General features: G+C 36.6%; 1 protein-coding gene across 2 annotated transcripts in view; it reads right to left on the reverse strand.

Moving 5' to 3' along the window:
- Positions 1 to 24,248, reverse strand: part of Far2 (fatty acyl-CoA reductase 2) — a 138,419-nt gene that overhangs the window by 12,415 nt on the left and 101,756 nt on the right. For both annotated transcript variants that reach the window (XM_027934093.2, XM_071610021.1), the window contains 6 exons: positions 20,180 to 20,355; positions 16,909 to 17,088; positions 6,977 to 7,154; positions 5,133 to 5,177; positions 3,209 to 3,327; positions 2,424 to 2,491 (listed from right to left, as the gene is read on the reverse strand). In XM_027934093.2, coding sequence (XP_027789894.1) covers positions 2,424 to 2,491; positions 3,209 to 3,327; positions 5,133 to 5,177; positions 6,977 to 7,154; positions 16,909 to 17,088; positions 20,180 to 20,355 — 766 coding nt within the window. The remainder of the gene's footprint in view (positions 1 to 2,423; positions 2,492 to 3,208; positions 3,328 to 5,132; positions 5,178 to 6,976; positions 7,155 to 16,908; positions 17,089 to 20,179; positions 20,356 to 24,248) is intronic.

Consider the following 24,248-nt stretch of genomic DNA (forward strand, 5'->3'; position numbering starts at 1 on the left):
AGACCCAGAGGCCCCATTAGATTTGGGCTATAAAAACTCCCTCCTGCCAGGCCCCCCTCTCTCTTGCTCTCTCTCTTGCTCTTTATCTTCCTTACGCACGCTCTCTGTCTCTCTCTTGCTCTTGCTCTCTCCCTGTTCATCTCTTCTCTTTTCTCTCTCTCTCTCTTTCCTTCTTTCCTTTCTCTGTTGCACTGCTGCAATAAAGATCTTTTGGTTGCTCTGAGTGTTGTGGTCACTTTCCTTTCAGTACCTAAGCTCATTATTCAATGATAATGAAGCTATCATTTATTATGGTAATGTGATTATTGCCTTTCTTCAAAAGATACCACCTAGAAATCTATATGAAAAATATACACCCTATACAGAAGGGGAAAATTGGGTCCATAGGCTTATTTACTTGAAAAAGAAAAATAAATAAAAAGGTCATACACATGTAGGATAATCTAATATTAACACTAACTTTCTAATCTACATATCCATATACATTTCCATGTGTTTTGGTACCAGGTATTGAACCCAGGGGCACTCAATCACTGAGCCACATCCCCAGGTCCTTTTTTTTTTTCTATTTTGAGACACGGTCTCACTAAGTTGCTGAGGCTGGCCTCCAACCTCTGATCCTCCTGCCTCCTGCCTTGGAAGAATTTTGATCACTCTTATTTGAAACACAAATGAGTTTCAATTTAAATGTAAAATCAAATTAATCGGTAATAGTGTCCAGATATATTGTATTAAAAAAATGCTAATACAGAGTCTTGGCACTGGGGAGAAAGTATGTTGTGACCAGCTGACGTCTGCCATGGTGTGAGGGGACAAGAGAAGGCACACATGCCAAGTATGTGTCATTCTTGGGAAGGCAATCTTCAAGTCAAGCCTATCATACAATGAGCCACAGCGTCTGACTACTCTACAGTAATAATCTGGGACCATGGCTCAATGGAATGTGTAGAGATAATGTCACTGATGGAACAGGGAAAGGAGAGATGTGTTAGTGAGGACTGAAGCATCATCCTTCAGGGTAGCTAAACCCACATTTCTTACCCTCTGCCATCATTAGATGTTTACATGTATTTCCATGGATTTTATTCATTGAATAGATCTGATCCCTACATAGACCAATCAATAAAGTATGTTTATTACGGGGCTTCTCACAGTGGATTTCCACATCATCAATACTCATATGGATGCTATTAAAAATATAGGTACCATGGGCTAGGGCTATAGATAAGTGGTAGAACATTTGCCTTGCACATGTGAGGCACTGGGTTTGATTCTCAGCTCTGCATATAATAAAGGATTAATGGATTAACAACTTTAAAAAAATTTAAATATAACTACCATGACGTTGTGACACTGCCTACGACCTTGTCCCAGGATCCAAGAAAACTGACTTTTTTTTTAATCTCACAGAAATTCGTACACATTTTTTCTTTAAATTTAGTTTTTAGTTGTGGTTGGACACAATACCTTCATTTCATTTATTTTTTTGTGGTGCTGAGGATCGGAACCCAGGGCCTCCCAAGTGCTAGGCCGGTTGGTGCTCTACCACTGAGCCACACCCCAGCCCTCATACTCATTTTTATGAGTTACTAGTGGAGTGGTTATTCTCACTGAAAGGGGTAAGATATGTTATTCGCACTGAAAGGGGTAAAAATGATTCAGATATGTGTCTAAACAAGTGTATATATGGTGTAAAGAGCTCTGATAATAGTAGGTAATTTCATTTTATTTTTACAGAAGTAATAACTTTGCAACTAGAATGGCACAACTGAGCACTCTGAGTTAGAAATCAGATTCTAACCAATGAAATACATTTGGTTTTTGCTTTTACTTTGTCTAGTATCTAAACAACAGCTAGATAGATGATATAAACTTTCAGACTTTCTTAAACATTAAAATTGAATCAATTTCAAGATATTTTCAGGATTACAGTTGCTGCACCCTCAAGAGAGACAAAACTAATGAGGAATATCACTGACTCAATAACAAAGGAATACTATTATTCGACTTTCCTATATTTTTTCAGTCACGGATTATTTTAAATTCCCAGCAATGCCCCAAGAGAGAAAGGCCTGCGTGGGTTTTTCTAGGAATCGCCTCAGCAGGAAAGAGTGTCTTATCCCTGACATTGTTTGTGATTGCCAACTTTTGCTAGGTTTTATTATTGTTTTTTAAACCTCTGTGGCCAACAGACCCCTTATTCCTTGGACTTGTGTTGGTGTTCCCACCGCTCACTTAGTACACCACAGGATGTTCCAGAGAACGATGACATATTTCAAAATTGCAATCATTTTATCTCTTTATTAATTATTATTATTATTTTTCTTTCTTCTCCTCCCTGACACATTTCATCGGTCTTGATTTTTTTTTCCCCTCAAGCAAAGACTAGTAGTAATCATGTAGTTACATCTAGAGGCACTTACCCATTTTGCCCCAATTACAGGGATTGGTAGTTCCCGATGTACAGTGGTAGATTAAGGTTGGCTTAGGTCTGGAAGATGAAATAAAAATTAGATAACAATAAAACGCAGAACTGATGAAACAAAGATAAGGGAAAAATCACATCAAGACAGGGTGCCTTAAAAATTCCCACGACTAAAGCAACCTATGCAATACTTCCATCTTTTGTTCTTTCTTTGGGTTAATGCACAAAATGGAAGGTGACTAGGAAAGTGTGTGTGTGTGTGTGTGTGTGTGTGTGTGAGCTTGTGTGAGTGAGTGTGTGAAAATGTGTTTGTGTGTGTGAAAGAGAGAGAGTGGTGTCAAATAGGTATGATATATTGTGGAATACATGTGTCTGAGTTTACATAAGAAAAATTTAATTCTGTTTATCATTTACTAACAATACCAAATGTACAAGCAATCTATTTTTTTCTCCTTTGTATTCAGAAATTTCCCCACATTCTGTGGTCTGGACTTTTGGCATTTACCAAGAAACTGAGCAGTTCAATGAAATATAAAATATGTTGTGATTTCATCAACATTTATATCTTTGCCATAAAAAAGGAAGTTATATTTTAGATGACTGAATATAAAGTAAATATTTTTGGTTATCAAGAATTTCAGGGCTAAGCTATTTAAAGGGCGTATTACTTTATAATCAAACGCACAAGTATTTGTGCCTTCTATAATAAGTGCCGTATTTTTCAAATGTGCCTAACATATTCACCCTCCTCTTATCTTCGAGAGCCTGCTTAAGAGCCCATACCTGTGAACTGCAGTGTACCATCCTACCGCTAAGGTGAGATTGACAACTGTATCAACTGGAATTAAATCTGCCACAGCCATTGGGGTAGCTTTTATGGAACGAAGAAATCCTTTTCCAGCCTGCACAGGAAAACAAGGAAAATGATAACACAAATAAGATGCATTAAGCCAGGACTTAAGTAGCCAATAGGACCAGCATATAAACACTACTGCTGTTAGTCAAAATAGTTAACACTGATTCACTGCTTCTAAGTTATTGTACTGTTTGACCTCCCAGCCTATCCAACCTTCTCAGCCAAATTCATCTCAAGTGTCCACATCTCTGTGTGAGTGGTCCTTGGATTCCTTTTGGGTATAAAATTCCTTAAATTCATGAGAAATTAATATACTTAGTTAATTAACAAACACCACAAATAGTTTTTCATATAAAAATTGATTTGTAAGACATTTTAAGAATTTAGGTTTCCCAGATTTTCCACTGATATTTGTTTACCATTTCTTAAATGAATTTGGTTTCTGTTAGTGCTTATTCAATTACAAGCAAAAACAGTCACTAAAAATTTAAAAAACATTTATCTGGAAAAAATGGAAATGAAATTTTACCACTTAACAGAATATTTTTTTTTTTTTTGCTTGGGAAAAGACACCACAATTATTTATTTTTTGTTCAATATTTTACTTCAACCCACAGATCATAGATATTATCTAGAAGCAATAATTAGAATTTTTCATGTTTATAATTGATAGACTTCATGAAGTTGGTTTGCTTTACTTTGCATATTTCCAGCATTGATTTAAAATTATCAGCACTTTCTTATATTCCTAATTCATTTTTTTTGTTTGTTTTTGGTAACTAGTTCCCTTACTTTAGATATAAGGAGGCAGGTATTAGGAAAATTTTAGGAAATTTGAATAAATGTGCAGCTTTGCAATGTAATGAAACCCACTCTGGGCTCATGTTAAAATAATAATATTATGGGTGACCAAACATTCACCAACTAAATGGTAAGAAGGAAAGAGCTGAAGACAGACTGGGAACAGAAAGAGGAGCTGGTTGAAAATTTGGAACTCAGAAGGCAGTTCATTGTCACTATCTTTAAAAAGTCGTACTTGATTCACTGTCTTGTATTTATATTTTAATTCATGTTGGACTTAGTTTGAGGACTTGTTTGAAGCATGTGATCCCTAATAAGATTTAAACTCGTTTAGATAACTGAATTGCTATTTAGTGCTCTGAAGAGCAAAGATGTAGTTCTGGTTCTAAAGTGTTTCGCTGTGAGCTGGGGAACACTGCACCTCAGCTGGGTCACTGTGAACTGCTGGGAGATGGACACCTGGACTAGCTGTGTTTCTCCTCTCCCAGGGGTTTGTGATTGAAAAAGCATTTCCCATGTTCGCCAGTTTTTACATTTGAAACATCTGCCACACCTTTTTTGTATTAAAAAATAGTTATTGATACATATTTGTACACATATATGCATAATATATTCTTTATATAACATACCCATAAAACTCTTGCATATTTTAAAGTCAATAATTCAATAATCTTTGAGGGTTAGGTTTTTATTGCATCCTCAATTTGCTGCACGAATTCAAGCCATTAATAAACAGCAGAGGAGGAAATATCCCCATCTGGTGGCAACTAAAGGAAAATTCTTGATGTTCAAAGGTTTTGCAAAATAAAACCCCTCAACAGTAATTGATGATGTCATATTACATGTTTTCCATATGATAAAATTCTCACAGAATGAAAGTGATTCCATACGGTCTCTATTTTCCAATCAGTAAAACGGAGATATGTTGTTTCAATTATTAGTATAGTAAAATTTATGTTTTGGGATCAAAGAAGCTAAACCAGCACTAAGAATTTTGTTATTATTTCTCCACAACCTTTCAAGAAATGATTTCCCCTTCATTATACATACCGCAACAATGATTCCACTAGGTCCATTTAGGTTATCAACCCAGCCCTAAAAAATAGAAGGTCTCTATTGGTTACATATTTCAGAAAATTGCTTTATCTTTGGAACATCTACAGTCTAATCTTAATACATATCAAAGAAGAACATCAAAACCACAGCTAAAAGAATATTTTAATTCAGTATTTCTAAGATTCCCCAAAAGATCAAAGCACTGGCAAAGCACTGACTACTTTCTATACTTTTTCTGATTCTGCAAGGATTAAAATGTTGCCGGTATTGATTTTTCTTTTTCTAAATATTTATATTGGTGCTTATAATTATACACAATAGTGGAATTTGTTGTGGCATATTTGCACATGCACATAATTTGGTCAATTTTGTTCCCCACTACCTCTCTTTCTCTCTCCCTGCCTTCCATAATTCCCTTCCTCCACTCTATTAGACTCCCTTCTATTTTCATGAATTTCCTCTGCTTCTCCCCACTCCTCTCTCTCTAGCTCCGACATATGTGGGAGAATGCAACCCTGGTTTCCTGAGCCTGGTTTATATCACTTAAAATAATGCTTAAGTTCCATCCATTTTCTTGCAAATGACATAATTTGTTCTTCTTTGTAGCTGAATAAAACTCTTTGTGTGTTTATACCACATTTGCTTTATCTATTCATCTGTTGATGGGCACCTAGGCTGGTTCCATACTTGGCTATTGTGAACTGTGTTGCTGTGAACACAAGCATACATGTATTGCTACAGTATAACACTGATTTTCATAACAAGGAAGTATGGATGTTTTCCTGCAGTTTCATATTGTCTCATGAGTTAAACTGGACCTTGTCTTCATATCGTGATCCGCCAACCAGTTCATCAAACACAACTTTTTTCCCCCCCATCTGAGGTTGGATTCTAAGCTATGTGAAAACATTTCAAACATGAACTGTAGGAATGACCCATTTCTTGGAAAAGTTTTAACAGCTTTGGAGTCCATACCACATATATATTTTTATGTGTTGGCCTGCTTGGAGGTGTTACAGGAAAGATTGTGCTTGGGAAGTAAGGGAGAAATGTCATTTTCCCAAGCCCTAAGCAAGTCAGTTTGACCTTATTATGTCTTTCTTTATCTGTAAAAATCAAAATGTGTGTGTGTATAATGGAGAGGGAAGAGGAAGAATCTAATATTTTTTGATCTTTTTCTAGGACCAGACATTATACAAAACACTACTCAAGCATTGTCTCACTTAATCAACTCTCCAAAGTGAGTCAAATCAACCATGATTTATAGATGAGACAATTCAAAAGTTTGCATTGCTAGTAGGTAATGGAACACCCAGCTCTGAAGCTTCAAAGAGTTTCTCTGAAGAAGATGATATAATTAAAAGTAACTTTTGAAAGGATATAGCAATAGAGAGAGGTTAAAAAAAATATTATTCCTAAACTGAGAAACTGTGGGCTTTGTGACTCCTTTTTACCTTGGAAATTGCAACACTACCCATTTGGCCATAAAGAACATTCTGACATATTGAAACCATAGAGGGAAAGCGAAGTAATGAAACCATCTCCCTGCAATTTTGAGACTAGAGTTAGTGAGAAGCAATTTAAGATCTCTACCCAACTCTTGGACAGTCAGAGTTAACTCCCAAAGGAGCCTCCTGCTGGGTAAATCCTGACGCTAACATGGAATTTGCTGTAATAAAATGAACTTGTGTTTTATTTACTGCACTCAGCTATACACCCTGAGAAGGAGGAGGAGGGAAGGGTGGGGAAAAGGAGAATACAGGAAGGGGGAAGAGGAACATCAGAAAGAAATGGTGCTGTGGTTTGACAGCTGAGCAGAGAATCCAGAGTGAGCTCACTGGGAAAGGCTCCTGCCAGGTGGCTCCCACGATGGAGGGCCGGATGATGGCCACGTTCAGGTTGTTGCCCTCTTCCTGCACTACCATCTCTCCCAAGGCCTTGGTGTAGGTGTAAGTATTAGGCCGACCGGCAATCAGTTTGGGAGTGATCTCATCAATGATAGCATCATCTAACCACCTGAAAGTAGAGAAAAAAAAAATCTAGGAACATATGTTGCACAATAGACCAAAAGGAAACTGTGAGATACAGTCAAAAAAACTTCCATCTTCTAGTTTGACTTGGGGAATTCAGAACAGTCACAGTATAGCAAGGATGAGTGTACCTGTTCCAGTCATGAATGACGGATGAGCTCTTCACTCTCTTCTAGCCTAGTCTTAGTGAAGTCCCACTTCCTCCCACCCAGATAGATTAACAAATTAGATATGCAATCTACTATTTATTACATACAACCTCATATTATCCTCACTTCTCCAATAGGTTCCCCAGACGGTCATTGAACACATTTTTGAGTACCATTCATGTGCTAGCTGCCATATTCCTGGACTCAAAGCCTCCCTGATCCAGTGAACTTCGGTGGCGGCCCCACTCATTCAGTGTGGTCCACTGAAAACCTAGTGAACTAGACCGGAAGACTTTAACTGTTAATTTTTAAGATTTTACTCAATGCCTCAACAAACAAAGCAACTACATTTAGCAGACTTCTCATCTGTTTAAGCAAATGTATAAAATGTATTTTGAAAGTCTGTTTAGAGCCTAAGCAAATAATGTGATAATTATTTCTGGAGATCTCTGAACAGAATTCTAAAGTCTGTCAAGGGGAGTGATTATAGTACTCTGAAGCGATGTCAGTAACAACTATTGAATATTCCTACTTAAGAGGTGACAGGGGTTGTGAGTAACTGTGCCACATAACATCAGCCTAATCCTTTTGAAAACTATGGCAGAACCATTTTGATAATCCCAAGTCTATCTACACTTCTCTAAAAGATTAACAAAATTATTGTCAATTAAATATGTAATGTTTCTCTTAGCTAGATGATCTGTTACAGACCATAACCACACTAAAAATCTTAACTGTTACTGCTTTGAGCACAGCACAAGTTCTTGAGTATTTAAAATCTGTTTGATGTTAAGATTGATTCACAATCACAACTATGAATTTTAATCACTTTCATTTGACATTTTGGTGGAATGTAAAGATCATCTATAGTATTAATTGTCCTTGCTTTGCTTCTGTTAGTGCTCAGTGTATTCTGTGTACTCAACTACCTTCTGATTTCAGTTGAATAGGGGAAGGTTGAGAAGTTCCTAGAACTAAAACAACTCAAAATACATAGAGAAATAGAGATATTTCAACTATATGGACACCTGGAATTTGGGAGAGAGTGGGGGATAATGCAGGTGCCTCTCTGGGTTTATAGCCATCCTCTGTATGGAGGTGTGGCTCAGTGGCAGAGCACTTGCCTCACACATGTGAGGCACTGGGTTTGATCCTCAGTACCACATAAAAATAAATAAACAAAATAAAGATATTGTGTCCATGTATAACTAAAAATAAAAAATACAGCCATCCTTTGGTATCTGAGGAGGATTTGTTCCAGGACCCCTGCAGATATCCCAATTCATCATTTTATATAAAGTCTCTTATATAAAATGGTGTAGAATCTATATATAAACTATATACATTCTTTTGTATACTTCAAATCATCTTTAGATGGCTTAATATATAGTACAATATGAATGCTATGTAAGTACTCGCTACACTATATTGTTCAGGGAATATTGTTTAGTGACAAGAAAATATTCTTTACATGTTCAGTACAGACACAGCTTTTTCCCCAGACATTTCTGACTGGCAGTTGGTTGAATCTGAGCTTGAGGAACCCTCATCACAGAGGATACAGTGTCTAATCTCATTTGCAAGTGAAGAGTGAGTCTACTGACCTAAGATCACTCTCTCTCCTCTGCAAAAACATGCAGATTACAAAAACCAAGTTCAGAAGAGCCTAATTTCAACAAGTCTGTAAAGAAAAAGATTCTAAGGAAACATCAGAACCCAGCAACCACTGGGAGTCTGTGTCTCAGAGCTGCTGTCAGTGATGTTAGGTACCTGGAAAAGAGGACACAGTGGGCTTTACCAGGTTTGATGAGTTAGCTTTACTTAGAAACTACTCGCTTCATAGATTTCTTAGGACACAAGTACAAAAGAGCTTGTAGCATTCTGTGGATGGCCCATCTCTACTACTCTTAGCTCCACCTGTGTCCCTCCATATTTACCTGTGAAAAGAGGCAACAATTCCATCTGTTCTAAATTCTCAGGTTATCACCAGGACAAACAGAAATCTTCACAACTGCACTTAAAGCTATTTGATGAAACAAAACAAGTCAAGGAAACTAAGGCATTCTTATTTTAAAAAATGAAACAATCATATATCTACATAGGTAATAGTTGGTTTTAAAGTAGGTTTTCTAATCCCACCCAATGGGCCATCTATGTCTAGTTTATGTCTAGTTGCTTCCCAGGTTCAGAGGAGATTAAAATGACATGTAGCACGTGGTTGAGTGGAGTCTCTTGTCAGGATCTACACTCTGTTCAATTCTGCTGCTACTGTTCTCCATTTGTTCTTAAAGCAGCCAATAAATCAGCACGGAAGAAAATACTATATAAATCAAAATACATTTCTAAAATTAACCAAATGCTCTTCACTATACTCAAGGCAGTATTTTAAACCCATGGGTCTCAATTCTAAATTTCTACTGCAAAAGACGTGTGAAATTATTGAAAATTTTGGGAAGCAATATGTGTGTGTCTATATGCACATAAATGCACAATCTCTTCTAAATTATACTATCGTTTTTGCTTTGAAACAGTGCTTCAACATCATGAAAACATTAATAATTTCATTATACACACACACACACACACACATACTAACTGAATCAAAAAACAAGAGAAATATATATTTCTCCCCTGATTTTCTAATGTAAATGCAGGGCAAGTCTAGAAGAATTTCAGGAAAAGCTTCCAGCAAAATCCATGGATGCACTGCTTAATGATAATGTTTGCTTCCTCATCCTCTAGTCCGGGTTATGTTCTTTCCTTGATTATTACAATTATCATGCTGTGTGTTTGCTTACATGGATAGTGAGTCCAGGTGAGAAGGGCTACACTGTGTTTTTTCTAATTGCCTTTCTGCCCCAGGATCTGGTAAATGGATGCTCTTCCATGTGGTGGTCTTGAGCAGCTAATTTATATACTGTATAAGGTTTTTGGAAACAGAGATGGATAAAGACAGGAGAGAGCAGCTGAACTCAGAAGGAGATCGGGTTGTAAGGAGAATGTGGGGGAACTGGATTCAGAGTAAATGCAAACATTTTATTTGGAAGAAGGGCATTTTTTTTTTTTTTAATGTGAGATTGAACTCATTGAGCCACATCTCCAGCCCTTTCTTATATTTTATTTAGAGACAGGGTCTCTCTGAGTTGCTTAGGGCCTCATTAAATTGCGGAGGCTGACTTTGAACTCTGATCCTCCTGCCTCCACCTCCCAAGCCACTGGGAATACAGACATGCATCATCACACCTGGCTGAAGAAGGGAATTTCTGAACCTAATGCCTGTGGCCTCTTTATTTCCCCTCCAGATATTTATTGAGGACTTATCTTGGTCCAAACCTGGACTGATTGAAAATTATTCTTGTTCGGTAGGAAACAATTTAACTGTTCTGATTTGCATTTAAAGTCTGGCACTATTAAAGTGTGCAAATTTGCCTTTTTTGGCATCTAGATGCTTGGATGCCACCTTGAGGCTGTCTCTTCCTGAAAATAAATGCACAAGTGCTAGAATTCATTTTTTACACTTCCCCTGAATAGATCACATTTTTCAGTGTTAACAACAGGTCGTTTAACACAAAGGCAAAAACTACTTTCCAATATCTGACCTCCTTTCAGGCTTCCCAAGAGGCTGTTAAGAGGGTCATTGCTAGTGGCTGCAGGCAGCTTTATGTCCCTGCTTCTCACGCTCCACCCACCACACCTGTACACCTGCCCAGCTGACTGCCAGCAGCACTTGATCAAGAACTCCATTTCTTATTTATAGGGATGATTAGCTGTGTCTTCTGGTGACTGAGCAGCTTCAGAAATATGATTTTTAGCGGATGCAAATCTACCAGGAATTTTCATTCAATTTGAGCATGTAGAAATCAAAAGACAGCAGAGGTGAGGAGAGCAGGCAAAAGAGAGAGCATGGATTGTTAGAATACAAATGACCCCCATTTCAAACAAAAACTGCTCAGTGAAAAAGCTCTTTAAGGCTCTACTCCTCAAGCTTTCTAGCTCATAAAAAAGAATTTCACAAGGCCACTGATAAAAATCTAGGTTCATGAATACTATCTTAGAACCACTAAGTCAATCTTCAAAGGCAAGAGTCTGATACTCTCTGTTTTTAGTCAACTCTGGAAATTCTTTTGTCAGGCAAAGTGGGGTACCACTGATTTAAAATTCCTTCACCACAAATATAAAACATTAATTAATAATGATTTGAATACAGTGGGATTAATTCTAAAAGCTATTGCTTCTTAGAGTAAACATTTCAACAGAATTGGGCTTTAAAAACTTAAATCCCTGGTATTAGAATGTAAGATGTGACAATCGTGCCTATTCTAATCTGGCTGCTCATTAGATATGTACCCCCATATGCAAAGCAGTGGCCGTGCCCTATGGGGTCTTCCTTGCAAACAACATATACATGTTTTTTATGTCTGTTGCTGGACCCTAGTTCTAGTCCGTCACACCGCTCCATCTTAATGATGGGTTTTCCTGCCTGTGGCTACTGCCTGTGCTAATCCACTGCCTTCCCTCCTCTCCCTAGACCATGATAATATTCTAAAGCCCACTTTCATCAAAGGCTTTTCTTGATTAAAACAAACAGCAAACAATAAAAGTCACACACACACACACACACACCACCTTCCCTTCAATGGATGCCCACTGCCTAAGAATTAATTACAATGTTTCTGCTTGGTATTCAAAATCTCCTGAATGTGGCCCCAGCCTACCTTCCAGTTTGATCCCTAACTGCCTTACTACACGTAGCACATGTGCAACCACGATAGACTTCTACCATTTCCCAAACATGGTTGGGGGTTTCTTGCTCCAGTTGCTCTGCCTGGTGTAAGTCCCCCACTTACTCATCCACACGGGCTCTCCTCTTCCAGGCCTATGTCATTTGCCTGTCCTCAGACACTCTTTCTACCATCGCCTCAATTCCACCAGACCCAGTATGTCCCATTTCTCCCACCACACCACATAGGTAATTCTACCCTCATTCTATGTGTTGGAAGCATGCTCCTTGAGGGCACAGTCTGTATCTTACAAGATTACCTATAAGTCTCTGGCACTGCTAGAAAGACCGTGGCCTTCAAGATCATGTGGCCGTGGGTCAAAAATTACATCTGCGATTTTCCAATTGAGAGACTTTCAAAGTGTTACCTAGCCTGTCTGAGATTTCTGCCCATTCCTTAGTATGGCAGTGAGGACAAGATCAACCTGGCAATGCTCCATTGAGGAATTAGACGTCTGTGAAGGTGTCTTCTTCATGTAGCTGCTTGATAGTGGCTCATCTCCTTGCCTTCCTTTCCTAATGCATATTTACTAGTTTTATTTTTACTTTAGCCAAAGCAGTCAGTATTTATGGATCCGTTATTAAGTTCCTAACTCTAGTTACTTCAGGTTTTTACATAAGTGCAAAAGTCCTTTTCTTACTTCTATGCTAGTTTCATTGAGATAGTTACCTTGACCTGAAAACTATGGAAAACACCAACCACAAAAGCCTATCTTTCCTAGTCAGTCATGTGCATTTTTAAAAAGAAACATTCTACTTAAGCTGTTATTCTGGAAAGCTCAGATTTCCCGGGCGATTCCTGATCCATTTTACACACAAGTTTCTAAAGGTAAATATCACCAAATATCTAGAAGCTGTATAAAGGTAGAGTTGAGCTAGAATGGTGATACACGGTCCCACAACAATGTGTCTGCAGGGATGAGGGGCAGCAGAAAACAGCAGGCAAGAGAGCTAAGAAAACCAGTTGCTGGTCACTGACTAATGGCCCTGCCTGTCATGCTAATTAAAAGTATTACTAACTCCTAGTTAAGTTTTATTAAAAACATGTTTATACCAATATGCTGAAGTTTTTGTACTGACATGATCAAATTTCATTTTTCTGGAATGGTTCAGGACCAGAGTAATTCTGGAAGTTTCCAGAAAGGGGCTGAAGGAAGGGAGCTGAGGCTTCGCAGTCCAACGCTGTTTTTTGGACAGTAAAAGGGGTGAATTGAGTGAGGAGGGACCTGAGATGGTGAAGGATGAGACAGGGTGGTAGGTGTGGGGGTTAGGCTCCCACCTACTTCCCTTTCTTAAAAACCCTGAGCTCTATCACCTTGGTTTAAACAATTAGGAAAGTTGTCGGAAGGGGAGAAAAATGCAAATTCTCTTTTAGTTCCCAGAACTGGAAATAGAAACCTAAAAATCTTGGAGAATAATTTTCTTTTAACAATTACTAAGTAGAGAAGAAATCAGAGAGAAATTTCTTAAATCCACTAAATCTGAATTTAGATGAATTATTATAGGTTGCACATCCCTAGTCCAGAAGTCTGACTATGAAATGCTCCAAAATCCAAAACTTTTTGAGTGCCAACATGATGCTACAAGTAGAAAATTTCTCACCTGAATTCATGTGGTAGGTTGCAGTCAAAATGAAGACACACTAAATGTATAAAATTACCTTCAGGCTCTGTGTGTAAGATGGACATGAAACATAAATGAATGTTGTGTTTAGACTTGTGTCTGATCTCCAAGATAGCTCATAATGTATATGTAAATAATCCAAAATCTGAAAACAATCTAAACTCCAAAAAACCTTGGATCCAAATATTTTGGAGAAGAGATATTCCATCTATATTTACTCAGAATAACTTTGATGACATTTGTTATTCTAAAATTTCAAAATTTTCATCTAATATAGGAGTTGTTGAAACAGTAATACTGACAGTTTCTTTGTTCAGGGGTTGCTAGGCTTCATTCAAAGTATTATTCAAAACTCACATGTAGGTTTAATTAAAGGTGTAAGAAGAAAAAAAAAAAAAAAGCAATCCAAAACAGGGTGAAGTATGGAAGTAGAGATATTTTACACATAACATCCACATCCCAAATATTAGCTTGTTATGCAATATTGTCAATTCTTGCTTCTTTCTAAAAAAGAAGAATAAGCCAGAACAGTGGGAACGATGATCATCTAATGCCATGGAAAGCTTTTCATTCATTCAGGAAATATTTGAGCCCCTACTATGTGATGGTACTGGAGGTGCAAAGAGCAACAAGAGACACTCTCTTCCTTTGAGAAACTCATTGTCTAGTGGAGAATATAGACAAGCAACCAGATGTTTATAAATGACTGTGTTAATGGCAATGATAAGGGGGAGCCCTGGGTCCTATGTGAGTGCCAGGGAGCCTCCGCCAGGGGGCGTCGGGGGAGAGCACTGGGGTGCCAGTAGTTCCCACCAGGGAGGCAGAGAGGGAGCAGGTTCTAGGGACAGAACTATCACAGAGATGCCTACCTATCCCTATCTATCTATCTATCTATCTATCTTGCTGCATTAACTTTGGGCATCAAACTACACCTGCCTTTCTCCAACTACCCTGATAAACTTTGGACTCTGAGATGTCCCTTTGCACCAGTGAAGCAAATTATCACTTATTCGCAACTTCAAGTAACCTCCAGATCCTTTAGATGACTTTCACTTTTCTTTGTCCTGGATATTTTTAAGTAACAGGTAAAAATATCTGTTCTCAGACCTGAAAGAGATAAAAATGTTTGCCCTGAGGAATAAACTTTTGATTTAGCTAAAGCTTACATATATATATATATATATATATATTTGTATATATACATTTTTATATTTGAACATAAGTATTATATTATATGAAGTTATAATGTGACAAATTCACTGTAAAATAGTCATTTTTCCCCTGCTTTAATAATTTTTATGTAGAGTTTTTTATAAAATGAGTTAAAGTTGGTAAAATGGAGAAGAATGAAGAAATGGAAAACAGAAATGAACTTATTTTGACACTGGGGCAGCATCCTAAGGAGACAGTGGTTTCTATAAGTTGGCAAGAGAAATTCTAGAGACTGCACAATACAGCAGTAAAGAGCCCATCTCAGATCTGACATCTCAAGAGACTGTCACCTTCAGCCAGATCTTTGAGGAATTCCTATTCTTGATTAGTTCTTCTTTACTAAGCATTTGGCTACACTCTAGCACTGTAATTATTACTTTATATAACTTAACACATGATCACAACTATAAGATAGACCCGTGTTACAAAAGAAGGAACTTGGATTCAGAGAACCAAGGAATTTGCTCAAAGTCACACAGCTACTATGTTAAGTTGAACTCATACAAGTCTGATTACAAAAAATTTTCTCCGGAACTTTTATACTGTACATTATATTTCCTTTAGCTAGTGACAATACTGGTGTTATTAAGAAGTGAGAAATCACGTCTAGGGTATTCCCAAGTATCTTATGCAGTGCTAAACTATTAAACAAAAGGTTTCTTTAAGAATTTTCTATCTCCCTTCCCCTTCAGCAGTATAATCCCTACCAGGGAATAAAGGAACTAGCAAGGACAGGCATGTTTTTGTGTATGTGTGTGTGTGCGGGGGGGGGGGGGGGGGGGGGATACCAGGGGTTGAACTCAGGAGCACTCAACCCCTGAGCCACATCCCCAGCCCTATTTTGTATTTTATTTACAGACAAGGTCTCGATGAGTTGCTAAGCACCTCTTTAAATTGCTAAGGCTGGCTTTGAACTCGTGATCCTCCTGTCTCAGCCTTCAGAGCCAACGGGATTACAGGCGTTCACCACTATGGCCGGCTGCAAGGATGTCCCACTTCATTCATTAACGAATGATGATAAAGAATCAAATAGATATATGCCACATTTTCTTAATCCATTCATCTACTGAAAGGCATCTAGATTGCCTCCATAGTTTAGCTATTGTGAATTTTGCTGCTATAAACATTGATGTGGCTGTGTCCCTGTAACATGCTGTTTTTAAGTATTTGAGTATAGACCAGGGAGAGGAGTTGATGGGTCAAATGGTGGTTCCGTTCCCAGATTTCCAAGGAATCTCCATACTGCTTTCCATATTGGCTGCACCAATTTGCAGTCCCACCAGCAATGTATGAGTGTACCTTTTTCCCCACATCCTTGCCAACACTTACTGTTGTTTGTCTTCCTAATAGCTGCCATTGTAATAGGAGTGAGATGCTATCTTAGAGTAGTTTTGATTTGCATTTCTCTAATTGCTAGAGATGATGAACATTTTTTCATATATTTGTTGATTGATTGTATATTCTCTTCTATGAAGTGTTCAGGTCCTTGGCCCATTTATTTATTAGGTTATTTGTTTTTCTTGGTTGGAATTTTACTCAGCAATAAAAGAGAATAAAATCATGGCATTTGCAGGTAAATGGATGATGCTGGAGAAGATAATGCTAAGTGAAGTTAGCCAATCCCCCAAAAACAAATGCTGAATGTTTTTTCTGATAAAAGGAGGCTGATTCATAGTGGTGCAGGGAGGGGGAGCATGAGAAGAATAGATGAACTCTAGATAGGACAGAAGGGTGGGAGGGAAAGGGAAGAGGCAGTGGGTTAGCAAGGATGATTGAATGTGATAGACATCATTATCTAAAGTACATGTATGAAGACATGAATTGGTGTCAACATACAACCAGAGATAGGAAAAATTGTGCTGTATTATGTGTAATAAGAATTGTAGGGCATTCGCTGTCATTTAATTTTTAAAAAAGAAAAAAAAAATAGAAAACAACTAGCCCACTCCTCAATCCCTTCCATTGATCCAACTTACTCCATGGATTCGATGATTTTTTTTGGCTCCACAGAGCACGGATAGATGACTTCGTCGATGTGCTTTAGGTTGCAGTTGGAATAGGCAGTAGAGATGTGTATGAAGGCTTCAAGCTTTGGCATCTGACTGGCGATATGTAAGAGCTGCTGGGTGGCAGTGACGTTAAGTTGCACAGCATGTCTGGAAAAGATTAAGCAGCAGGACACATGATGAGTGACACAGCATCCCCCTGTTGTGATGGTGCCTACTCCAATAACTAGCATATCAACAAGGCAGCCGTGGAGGACAAGGAGGGAAAGGATGGGTCATGGCTGCAAGCTGAAGACACTAGTTGGTCCTGCTAATGCTGTGATTTGTGCACCTGAGTCCTGCTCCTTGAAGCACGAAACATGTTGTTCTTAGGGGTTACTTGGTTCTAATCAACCAGAAGGAAGATCATGATCCTCTGAATTCATAAACGGGCTTTTACAAGCAGCCATTAAAAGAACAAAAGTACATAAATTAAGGTCTAATTCAAAAGGTTAGAAATTACAAATAAACTGTGGATTTTTAAATGAATAATGTAAGTTGCTATTGTAAAGATCCAGGTCAGACATGAAAATTGATGTCAAAACCATAAATTGTAGCTAATAGAACACAAAGCTCTATAAACACAGTATGTGGTGATAGTGACATAGTCACTATCATAAAAATAAAAAATCACTATCAGCAGCACATGGTTTATCTAATATCAGGAAACCTATTACTCTAATTTAACTCAAAGAGAAAACAACTATATAATCATTTATATATATTCTGAAAAGTCTTAAAATGACATTTAATATCTATTATCTAATTTAAAAAGTTTACTAAAATGGAAATAAAATGATTAAACAATGTACATCTCGGTTTGCTGGTCAGTGTCCTGCTTAATGGTGAACAGGTGGGAACACTGCTTTAAGGGCTAGGAAGGATGTCTATAATCACTCCTCGTACTTGATATTGTTGTGAAATCCCAGCCTTGTAGTTAGAGAGGAAGATAAAATCAATGAACAGATGTAAAGTTTTGAAAAGGCAGTCATAAAAAATCACTATCAGATTATATGATGGCATATTTGGAAAACAAACAAATAGAGCTTTTTTAGAAGATAATTCAATAAAATGTCCCTTTATAAAAATTATATTAAAAAATCACTAGCTTTCCTATATATGAACAAAAATTAGAGACAACAATGTAAGAAAGGGACACATTCAAACTAGATATTTTTTATTAAATCAAGTTAATCAGAAATGGATATATAAAGAAAATGTTAATATATCATTAATGGGAGTGGTTGCCAAACTCCTGTAATCCCAGTGATTTGGAGGCTGAGTCAGGAGGATAGCAAGTGTGAGGTTAGTCTGGGAAACTCAAAATAAAATAAAAAGGGCTGGGGATGTAGCTCTGTGGTAGAGGGTCCCTGGGTTCAATCCCCAGTGCCACAAAACAAAACACAAAACTTAATTAATGAAGTAAATGAAAAGACTCTTTTAAATAGGTGTTCTAAATTAATCTACATAGTCAAGTTAGTGCTAATTAAACTCCCCAAAATTTTTTAAAACCTTGTAGAAATTATTCTAAATGTCAACATGAAGTACAATCAATTGAAAATAGTCAGAAAATTCGATTTAAAAAGCTGTGCTCTGGGGGGCTGGGGATGTGGCTCAAGCTGTAGCCCGCTCACCTAGCATGCACAGGGCGCTGGGTTCTATCCTTGCACCACATAAAAAAAATAAAATAAAGATGTTGTGTCTGCCGAGAACTAAAAAATAAATATTGAAAAATTCTCTCTCTCTCTCTCTCTCTCTCTCTCTCTCTGAATAAAGTCTATCTTTAAAAAAAAAGCTGTGCTCTGGGATACTTGCCCTAATATAATAAACATTACAGTAATTAAAACTGTGTGGTATTGGCAAAGAAAGCCTAAGAAAGAGTCTAAGAAAATGAGCACAAGAGTTTCATTTCAATAGAATGTAAATAAATAATTTAATAAATATTGTTTAAGAGCTAACCATCTGGAAGAAAAAAAATAGCAACTCCACCTTCACATCTACATCATTTTTCCATTTGTAGATTTTTTCTATTACTGTATATAGTTAAATTTTAAATGGATCTAATGTCTAAATGCAAAAATAAAACTAAAAATACAATAGAAGAAATTATAAAAATTGTACAAATAATAAAGATTTAAAAGACAAATGAAAAATTGCTAAAATATTATACTGAATTTTCCAAGAAACCTCAAAATTAAAAAGAAAAATGTTTCAGTAGAAAGCAGGAAAAAGAACATGACTAGGCATGTCACAAAAGAATAAAATGTCAATAAGCCTATAAAAATTGTCGAACTTTCCAATCATCAAAGAAATAAAAATCAAAACATACAATACCATATCTACTATCATAGTTGCAACATTAAAAAAAATTAAGAAATCATATCTTATTTTGAGTATAAGAAACAAGCATTCATGTACACAGGAACAATGTTAAGTTTACCTTTTGAAGAGGAATTAGTGTTATAGGTAAAAATGTAAACTTTTCATAACCTGGAGACATCTAATATGTATCTGAAAATTCTACTTCTATAAATTTACTCCATAGAGAGTAAACAAAGAGTTAAAAATAATCTATACACAAATATATAGACAAATATACATACTTATAAACAAAGATGTTCACTGCAGAGTTGTTTATAATAATGAAAAATTAGAACAATTAGTTCATCAATACAGAACTGGTTGAGTATATTACATATACATACAATGGAATGTCATAATCATTACAAATTGTAACAACTTTTTTTGTGGTACTGGGAATTGAACCTAGAGGCAATTTACCATTGAGATACACCTCCAGTCAAGGTCTCCCTAAATTGCCAGGTTGACCTTAAACTTGCAATACTCCTGCCTCAGTCTCCCAACTATAGAATATTTATTGAAAATGAAAGACATCCAAATTATAAGTAAATAGATTGCAAAATATCATTCTCAATAGGATTCCATAGTTTTGTAAAGTTAAACATCATATAATAATAGACGTAAAAAGAAAAGTTGGACTGTATGTTCTCTACAATAGGTGGTTGTCTCTGGATGATGGGATTTTGGAGATTTGCTTCTTTGTGTATATAATTTTTTCATCGAACAGCTGGGTTTTTTGTTAGTTTTTTAAATATTTCTTACAGAAACCATAAAGAAACTTACATGCACATGTGTACATGCACACACACTTGCAAGCCAGGTGGGGGAAATGGGAAGGTACCTCAGTGGGTCGTCAAAGCGTACAGTGGCCGCGCAGTGGAAGATGATATTGACAGAGCACAGGAGTTCCTGCAGGTCCTCTTTGCTGATGGCTAAGTCCTTCTGATTGAGATCTGCATAAATAGGTTTAATCTTCTCATGCACTTTTGGACAAACTTCTTTGACTTTCTCAAATAGCTGAAACATAAACATAAATCAATAGACAAAGATCATCATCATCACATCATTCTTGTTTGCACTGACTTGTTTTATTATAGTTCTCAAAAACTGGTTTTGGTCATAATGTTAACATCACCCAAGGAAGGTGTCTCAAGAGCCATCTGTTTTACTTCATGCAGTTCAGTTTAGTAAATTCCTGCTTCTCTTGAGAAATATTTGAAAAGGTCAGTTCCATTACCAAGAAGGTGTGTACTTTGAGCTCTTCCTGGGGTGGAAGGAGTGACAGTAAACAGTTATTATCCATGTTCTGCCTTGATCGTTCCCATTTCTGGCAGCTTCAGTTTACATGTGGTAAAACTTTTAACTTTGGCTGGAAAAAATAATTGTTTTCAGTGTAAAAATTACCAGCCTGTATCACAGCCTTTACAAATTACTAGTATAATTACCCAGGACTTGGTTAACTGGCTCAGATTAACAAGATGTCTTAGCAGCACAAACATGATTAGAAAATAAGAAATCCACCAAATTTGTAATGAGTGAAACAAAAAATCTTATGTAATCTTTTTCTAATATAAATGGCAGCTAATGTCTAGTAAGAGAATTATAGGAGCTCAGGTACTTTGTGGGGGATTTTAACAAATTTTTTTTAAAAAATATTCTAGTTTCTTTATAAAGGGAAAAAAGTAGTAATTTTGGCTTTTATTATAGTTATCGAAATGGAACAGATTCTCTTCTTTCCCTTCTACACAGATTCTTAGATTAAACTGGTATTTTCCACTTTCTCAGAAACACAATTTTAATAAAAATGATCTTTCTTCTGACCTATTTTGATAAAATGGAATTTTACTATAGTATCTGTATGGCTAAATGTTTAGAACAGTTAAGAGTTGAGAAATTGGTCAGTGGTTTTTAAACAATGTAGTAGTAACAGACACAGTCGTCTTCTCCCCTTTAACTCCCAACCTATGCTTTCATCTTGGTATCAGGCTTCTCCCCTCCATTACAGATCTATCCCCAGGATGGGTAATAAAAAATTGAATCAGGTCCTTAAAGAAATCACGTCTCATTTGTCTCAGGCAAAAGCAGGTTCAGAGACCATCCTGGGAACTCAGTGAGGATGACTAGGGAAAGGAGTCAAATCTATATGCTGCCCTGGCTTGTTAACACACTTCTGTCTCTGAGCTAACATTTTTCTACACTGTAGAGTCAGCCCTTTGGTGTTACTGCAATTCTGAAAATAATTTAAAAGTTAGGTCAATCCTCAGTGGGGTTTTTTGACATCCGGAATTGATAAGATTATTCAAGTATCCTAGGCACAATTTCAACAAAGACATCATTCTGGCTCTTCCAGAAAGATCTTTAATGGTCAAATGTTGACTGTACGAAAAACACATGTTGGATATTTTTGGATAAGTGCATGTGAAATTTGCACAATTTCTCTTTTTTGAAAAATTTATAGAAACTCCTTTTGAGCCGATGTCATAGATTTTATTCACTGGACATTTGTTTAAGGTTCTGTGAACTCCTTCAACTTTGGCTTGTGATGAATCCCTGCACTGGAGAAGGATCAGGAACTGGGTGAGGGGTGGAGGTATCATATTTCTATAATGCTTTTGAAACAATGTAGAGACCTTGAACTTGGATTCTTAGTCAAATAGTTATCCACATGACCTCACTCAGGAAGAATCACAGGCATCTACTTTCTGGGGATGATTGAAGGTAATTATTCATTTTCTAATCATGAAAGTTTTTCATTTTACTGAATCCCAATCTTCAAATGTAACTATACTATTTAGTCCTAAAACACACCAAAAACTTGCTTGATATTTTTATTTTGTGAAAAAAGGATAAGATATTTTCAATTTAAAGCAATCTCCGTGGAATATCTGGTGTTGCAAAGTGAAAGAGACTGTAACAGAATTTTTAATGTGCCAAGCACCCAGCAAGCAAATCAATGGATTCTGTAAATTGGCTCTAATCTGAGAACAATTAAACACAAATAAGTACATGTACATTAAAGCAAAACCCCATTATGCTTAGTGTACAGCAAAATTTCAAAATGTTGGGATTGTGCTAGTTTGCTATTAATTCCCATAAAATGTAAAGGATTAATCTGGAAGTTTTTATTGCTTCAGTGAGGACCATTTCTATAAGACCATAAAGCAGCATGATGTAGTAGTGTTATTGGACTTTTCTTTGCAGGTGTTTAGTTCAAAGTGATTTTTTTTTTTAGTTCAAAGTTAATTTGTTTAAATGAATTGGTGTACCTCTTAGGGATTAATTTTATGTCTTTTAGGAACTGCTTAACAGTGATAACCTTGAAAGGACTCAAACCATTTCATAAAATGTTATCTTCGATGGTCTGAAACTGAATCATGTTCTGTGAATGGAGGTCACAGTGTGTAACTCTGCACAAGTCATTGTCCGAAGCTCCCCACTGTATTTCATAGCTGATTTACTTCAGGGGAAACCAAGGGCTTATTGAGCAATTCACATTTTTCCAGAAAAGATGATGTGAAGAGTCCAGTGCAACCTGCCAAGCTTTGCCTGCTTATATAAATCCACTTCCTGGTGACATCATTCAAAAAACTCCTCCTCTTCTCCCAAACCTTGAATTTTGTCTGGCATTCTCAGAATTTGCACTGCAAACATGGTACAATATAGTTGTAGACCTTCCCTTATCTAAAGACTATAGCTTAATGGGAAAGCCCAACTATCTCTGATATTCTCTCAATGAAAACTCACAATCATTCTTAATTAACTATTAAGAGTGAGGTAGTTAATTAAGAGAGAAGTTTTATTTTCCAGGTATGGATATTGTCTTCTTGATGTTATCTCAAGGAATTACTCAGAGTAGATTATTAGTGATTTAAGTGATTTATCCTAAATGAATAAATATGGGCCATCAATGTTGTAAAAAGAAACACCATTAAGGCACTAAAAATCCTCAGAATGCTCTCAGAATTTCTTTGGACTTCACAGCTGAATGATTTATTTATAATTTATTATCTGTTACAGTGGCAAAGAGCCACTGGGTCTTTTGAAGTCAAGCCATATTGAAGATAGCAATATAGAAAAATCATCAATGTTACCTAGATTTGTTTTTCTTTAAATATTTATTTTTAGTTGTAGTTGGACACATACATTTATTTTATTTATTTATTTTTATGTGGTACTTAGGATCAAACCTAGTGCCTCGAACGTGCTAGGAGAGTGCTCTACCACTGAGCCACAACCCCAGCCCCCTAGATTTGTTTTTGATACAATGGAAAGCTGATTGGCTTATAATTAAGTGAGAACATTTTTCATAACTAAGACACTAAGCAGCCAGTACCTACAAACCCTGAGTACCTACAAATCGAAGAGCACTGGTCTGTGGTGAGTGAGCATGTTCACAAGAAAACACATGAAATCTGCCATGGTTTCCTTAGAAGCTCTTTAGATTTTTTAAAAAATACTTTTATTAGTTGCTGATGAACCTTTATTTTATTTATTAACTTACATGCAGTGCTGAGAATCGAACCCAGTGCCTCATCCGTGCTAGGTAAGAGCTCTACCACTGAACCACAACCCTAGCCTAGAAGCTCTTTAGATTTTGTGAAATATTAGAAGATAATTGGAAGATATTAGAAGATAACTGGAAGATATTAGAAGATAATTGGAGGATATTAGAAGATAATTAGAAGACAAATGCGAGGAATCAAATTTCTAATAAAGTCAAATATTTAGCTCTGATAAACAATTTGAAACTAAAAATGAACTGAACTTACTGGCTGTCATAATTTTGAAAAATTCATGACAGCTTTGTTGCCTTATTTACTTGATTTTAAAAAAGATAGGTGTTTCATTTTCCCCAACATAACAGTATAATATGTTCATAGTAATTGTATTTGGAAAACTGGAAGTAGATT

Source organism: Marmota flaviventris, chromosome 3 (genome assembly GCF_047511675.1).
Source record: "Marmota flaviventris isolate mMarFla1 chromosome 3, mMarFla1.hap1, whole genome shotgun sequence".
In the NCBI taxonomy this organism is placed as follows: domain Eukaryota; kingdom Metazoa; phylum Chordata; class Mammalia; order Rodentia; family Sciuridae; genus Marmota; species Marmota flaviventris.